The 6,000-nt window shown below is 54.7% G+C and overlaps 2 protein-coding genes across 2 annotated transcripts; both read right to left on the reverse strand.

Moving 5' to 3' along the window:
- Nucleotides 1-1,006: 1,006 nt before the first annotated feature.
- Nucleotides 1,007-3,706, reverse strand: CSUI_002496 (uncharacterized protein). Its single transcript, XM_068062696.1, has 6 exons — nucleotides 3,419-3,706; nucleotides 2,832-2,932; nucleotides 2,524-2,686; nucleotides 2,243-2,367; nucleotides 2,033-2,153; nucleotides 1,007-1,689 (listed from the first exon to the last, which is right to left on the reverse strand). The coding sequence occupies exons 1-6, from the start codon at nucleotides 3,491-3,493 to the stop codon at nucleotides 1,573-1,575; spliced, it is 702 nt and encodes a 233-aa protein (XP_067925330.1). The 5' UTR covers nucleotides 3,494-3,706; the 3' UTR covers nucleotides 1,007-1,572.
- Nucleotides 3,707-5,010: 1,304 nt separating this feature from the next.
- Nucleotides 5,011-5,999, reverse strand: CSUI_002497 (er lumen protein retaining receptor). Its single transcript, XM_068062697.1, has one exon. The coding sequence runs from the start codon at nucleotides 5,971-5,973 to the stop codon at nucleotides 5,335-5,337; it is 639 nt and encodes a 212-aa protein (XP_067925331.1). The 5' UTR covers nucleotides 5,974-5,999; the 3' UTR covers nucleotides 5,011-5,334.
- Nucleotide 6,000: the final 1 nt, after the last annotated feature.

The raw sequence follows: 6,000 nt of genomic DNA on the forward strand, positions 1-6,000 counted from the left end.
TGTTCGAGATACCCCATATCTGGGACTTATGGTATCTCTGCTCGCACAGCATTCAGCGAAAAACGACACAAATGCTAGACTTTGTAACCGACGTCGCCAAGCTGTTTATTGCCGACAGGACTACTCGGAAGCTGCAGTTGCTGCCCAGATCGGGACCAGGCCTCCTGTGCGGAAATTCGTAGACCTTCAGGAGTTTCCTTAGCCCGGCGCTTTTTCTTTGGTGACAATAAAGAAGCAGAGTGCCCAAGGCCTTTGCCGCAAACTCGATACGAGAGTGTCAGGATTTCCTACGTCGTTGTAGTCGAAAGGATTGAAGCCCGGCAGACTCGGTACTGCGGTAAGATCTAGGCGAAGTTCCTCGCTTGAAGCGGGAGGAGAACTCATTTTGTTCTACAGTAGAAGTGCACCCCTCGAGATGGAACGGTCAAAAAGCGGTCAATAAAATCACTGGACTGTGGCTGCGTTCAGTGCCGTATTCGGATCGGGTGAGGTTTGTTTAAGAATGCGTTAGCTCGTCTGCGGGCAGCGGAACACTTGACGGACACCCAGACTGGGGCTGACATGGGGCTGCTCCACGCTTAGTCCGTCCCACACCCCAGCGGTTCGACCTTAGAAGTGCTGACAGACCTCGCGGAATGAGCAGGACTATTCCATATTTCGTCCCGATGTTGTAAAACAGGAGTTGACGACTTCACTCAAGTCTCAGCTACGGAAAACGCTGTCAGCCTCCCGCATGTACTCCCAAGCGGCCGACATTTCGCGTGATGCTTACAACTCTAGAACTCTTTCCTTGACGAAAGATCTCATTGTCTAAGGTGTGCTTGCAGGTATAGAGGTTTTGACCCTGCAGAAAAGATGCCAACTCCGGCAAAGGCCATCGCCGTACCTTCGGCACTCCGACTAGCCAAGGTTTCCCCCTCCCCTGCCTCGTAGCAGCAAGAACTCCTAAGCATTGTCCTCGTCGAAGAAACTATACTTTATAAAATGACTTGCCCGTCTAGCTTACTCTGTCCCCTGGCTGCGCACTAGGCAGTGCCAGTCTGTCGAGCTTCCGTTTTCGCGCCGACTGCGTCTCCCCGATCCTGCCCGGCAGGGGATAGAAGATGCAAACGCTTGTTGCCTGTGTCTTGCTGTCATCTCCTCAGGAGTGGCTCAACCAGGCAACTGGTAGCCGCGAAAAACGTTGGGACTGAGTTGACAGATACTTCCGGCACGCACTGGTGCATCTACTCAGTTTTCCGCGACTGAGACACTTCACAGTGCGTCCGACGTCACTAGAACACGTGACGAGAGAACACAAACTGAAGTGCCGCACAACAGTTAACACAGCAGTTGACCTGTATTTGGCTGGAGCGAAAACCAAGCCTTCAATGACATAGGGCGCATGATTGCCTTACTGCAGTAGAATAAGAGAAGACGAATGCACAACGGCCCCCCAGAAGTGAAGCTCTTTCTCGGCGCAGTGCAAAAGGGGGTCAGAGGGCTCTCTCCGAAGATCCGCCGCGCATCTAGTTACTGGGAGCCGACAGAACTCGCCCCCGTTGACCATCGCAGTTGACAGAGCAAAAACCCTCAGTTACACTTGTTTTCCCCTGGATTACTGAAGAGCTTTGGTGCGACCTCGAATCCAAGTGTGATTTCGTTCTCACGTAAATCCAGATCCTCCAGTCGACAAAACGAGTTGGCGACCTGACGCACAGGCCCATAGAGACTGTACACTCTTTTCTGGACTGGTTCCCAGTCGGAAACTTCCTCGGCGCGGAGGGCTTCCAGGCAACCCTTGGCATCTTCAGTCTGCCCACCTAGGAGTGTTACGACTGTGTTCATCTGGCAAGGCCACAACGCTAACTCTCTCCGAAAGAAAGTACCTCTCGAGTGCAGTGCTCTCGGTTGCACCACGCGTCGTACACATAGTTGCCAAAGCTACTGCACTGACGACGCGGGGGAAGCAGGCGGCTCCAGAACACGACGACCGGCAAAAAAAGGTGTAGGCAGGCACGGTCTGGTGTAGACCTTTCAGCCGGCAACGTACCTGGAAATATTCGGGGCTATGCAGCCGGAAAGGTCCCTTCTTGACCGAGTCTACGAACAGATTGACGGGGTAGTGCAAGTTTCTCCAGCATTCCGGTATGTTAACGCCCAGAGACACGAACCTAGGACGCATGGGAGGTTACGCCTAGCACCGGAATCAGGCCTGTTTGAAGCCGGTAAGCGGTCAGCTTGCTGGCGGCTTTGGGCTTACCCTGGCTTCCCGCATTGATTTCCCGCTGGCCAAAATCGAATTTGCACCATATTCAACCCTGCAAATGGGAAGCGGCTTGTCCTAAGAGGCGGGGCTCGATCGTGTCTCTGGCGCCAACTCCATTTCTGCAAGCAGACATACGGCCCCAAAGCATATTATGGCTGCCAGCAGGCCCCGTTCACATTGAAATGCCGATCTATGCTAGAACAAGGTGCGCCACGAGTGCGTCTCCTTCTGAGATCTCCCACAGAGACAAGCACTCTCAGAAGGCCAGCTGTTACCCTTCGGAAGTCCCGGATTGTCCAGTGGACGCTGTACTTGCCGACAAACAGACTGTCTAGGGGCGGAACGGCGTGCGAGAGCTCCGTCGAACCGATCCCACCATACGGCACCGTTTGAAATTCTTCCGGTAGGCAGCCTGCCTGTGACAGGAGCTTCTTGGCGCTGAGCACAAATGCGCGGGAGGGCTCACAAGCAGCGCGAGCTGTGGGGACACAGGCGACTCCTCCAATTGCGGGGGTACCAATCAGCAGCGCTGTAGATCTGACCCAGAACTCTTTCTCACACTGCGAGCGACCCACAAGCATACCTCGGCTTTCCGGCTTTCAGCTTGCGGAAACACCATGTCAGGGGACAAGCAGAGGCACACGCTTGCTCCGTATATACTCTTGGAAAAAGGAAAGCCCCTCTCTGGAAACACAGTGCAGACAGGGGAGCACCTAAGCAACACTTCCGGACTGAAAACTGCTACAGGGGCCTTCAAGAATCCGGCTTAATCATCATGGCACCGCAGGCTCCCCTTGAGAGCAAATTACTGTGGCGTGGAATTTGTTGACGCCTGTCGGCCAGCCTGCGCACTGAACGGCCTCGATACTGACTGGGGCGTATCTGCCAACAGAACAGAATGCACCCCAGAACTCAGTCAGCCTCGTGACACAGTGAAGCTTTCAGGACGGTCCCTTCGGTCCAGAGCAGCCCACACAAGTGCATGTCCAAGCTTGCTAGAATTGCTGTGAAGGGCCACTATTAGCATCAAAACAGAGTATGCCGACCTCGTCGCTTCCAGAGGCTGTCGGGTTTGCCCGGTCTTCAGGCGGCGGGGCGTGCAGTGTGCCTGCACACGTACACAGGGGTGTCTGCGACGCCACAACGTCGGAGGCAGGGAGTTCCGCTGACCTGCACTTTTAAAAGTCCTTCCGAGCGCCGAGCCACGTGCAGAAACAGTAAGAGGCCAACGGTCTGGATATGCATCTTCTACTCCCCAGAGAAGGACGGAGCCGACCACTCCGCCGGAACACAGCTAGTGAGCATCCGCTGGCCCTCCCGTAAAGATGCAGCTGCCAAGTCACCGTTGCCCTCTCTGCCTCCCAGGCCAAAACGCCATTTAGTGTCAGCGAGAAGGAGTATTCTAACACCTGTCCGGGAAAAGCGACAGGTCACATTGTTCGGATGTGAAAGAAATTCCCCCCGGCCAGTCCAGCTGGACCTCCACTTCTGCCTTCATGACACGCATGCAGTGTACAGGCACACTGTACACTGCATGCGTGAGCAGCCGAGACACACCGAGACAGATCCCGTTGCTAGCCCCTATCCAGCGGCGGAGACAGCACTACGACGGCACGCTGCACTCCTTTCTTCCAGCCGAGGAGAGTCCCTTGCGCGCAGTGACTTTCATTGTTTCCGGACTGTGAGCAGAGAGACCTGCTGGTGCTCATCTGGAAACCCAGTTTCAGAATCTACTTCGGAGGATAGGACGGCTGGTTGCGCTCACCACAGGCGGCAAATTCCGACGTCGGGAAAACCGAGAGAACACGGGCGTTCTTCGCGGCGGGAAATATATACCCCGAGGCGTGGCAGCATGAGTCCCACCGACGCGGGATCGACTGCACCCACATCTTCGCGCTACAGTTTCCGAGGCACGGGTACCAGGCAAACGGGCGGCACCCCGACACCCCACTGTGGCCGCGTCACTCCTACTGGCGGGCCTCTGCTGCCAACAGATCAGCCCTACCCCAGGCAGATTGAACCATAAATCATACTGCGTCCTGCGCTAACTGGCGCCCCAACTGCCACGGAAGACGTGTAGCCTTGTGCCCCTCCGAAGCCACTAACCTCGGCGGGTGGCGGTACCATGCCGCGGGCCCTACTGAGTCCGCGTGCACGAGCAACTCACAGCTTCACGAGTGCGTGTGTCCGACATCTTGCAAGTGGTCTGGGGGTATCGCACACAGGGTCTCCCCATAAATCAACTGTGGAACGCATCTGACCTACGGGCACGCGATTGTGCTTTAATGGCCTGGGCAGATCCTACCGAGCCCTCAACCCTCAAGGGCTGCAACATATCGCACTCAGCTCCACTCAATATGACGATGGGGCCGCCTCCCGCTCATGCCACTCTCACACTGTAACTGCCCACTGGCGCAGGCCCGAGAGGTGGCCTTTGCAGTCCGGCGCGTGTCTCAGAACGCCGGCCCGTTGCAGACTCCGCAGACTCACGTGGTGCCTCCGAGTGCTCAGGTGTCTACCTGTTCACATTGTTACGACTCGGAGAGCCTAAAAAAGAATCAGCATATTTCAGTTCTACTACAACTGTAGCACCAGACCTACATCTGCCCATGTGATTTTGTTTGGTCTGTGTCGCACGGACATGGCAATCAACCGGACACGCAGACCTGAGGTCCAACCATCCCAGGCCAGAAACGCAATCCTTTACGGAATGAACTGCAATGGATCAAGGACGATCAGGCCGCGACACTATGAAGCAGGCCTTGTTCTTAGAGAAAGCCAGGACGAGAGAAAAAGCTTTATGGTTCATGAATCTTGCCCACGAGAGAATTTAGCTCGCTCGACCCTTGAAAGCAGCTGCAAAACACCCACTCCCCAGAACGGTACGGTGCAAACATAAGGCCTCACAGACCAGGTCTAAACTCCCAAGCGGCTATCGGCAAAAAGACGAGACTCAGAAGAGGCTCTCAAAAGGCGGAAGAAATCGACGACCTCCTACGCGTGCACGACACTTTCTGCACCAAGCTCCAAGATTAGCTCAGAAGACCTAGATGCGGCAAAACATTAACGAGCAGAACCTGTACTGTTCAGACCTCTGCGTGGACGGGCAGAACTAGCTTTTGGCCGTACCACTTCGACAAGGCATAATAGTAGAAGAAGTCTACATACAATGCTGTCTGGATCACGCCCGCGATCCACCCCACGTAGTTGACGTAAGGCGGCGTCTCCCCGAAGTATCGATACACCCAGTTGAGAATGTAGAGAAACCGGTACGCCCCAAGCGCTGCCACGTAATTGCCCGTGAGATTTTCGACCTCTCGAAGCTGCTGTAAGAGAATGAGCTGGGGGAGGATAGCCACACACTCCAGCCAAATGCTGAAAGCCCAAAGAATTTCCGTAGCAGACCAGTCCTCGGCAGTTACAACGGACAGGATGATGCAAGGAGGAATGAGGTATTTATGATATGGAAACGAATCTGCTCGCCTGTCGTAAGTCTGTGAGATAGGCGGCTTGAAGCGTATCAGGTAGATTGTGTAAGCCGTGGACGCAATGAAAAATACTTTCATAGCGGAGTTGTACACCGAAATGAAGTGGTAAAGCAAATCAAGGTAACGACTACAAAACACTAAAAGGTACATTTCCTGCATGCGGCAAGAAATGCCGACACAGTTTTTCGACCGCCTCAGCTTCAACAGCAGCAGGACGATCGAAAGAAGATGAAGCATGTCACCCGCCAGCCGAAACACGTTCAT

Source organism: Cystoisospora suis (assembly GCF_002600585.1).
Source record: "Cystoisospora suis strain Wien I chromosome Unknown contig_1044, whole genome shotgun sequence".
NCBI classification, from domain to species: domain Eukaryota; phylum Apicomplexa; class Conoidasida; order Eucoccidiorida; family Sarcocystidae; genus Cystoisospora; species Cystoisospora suis.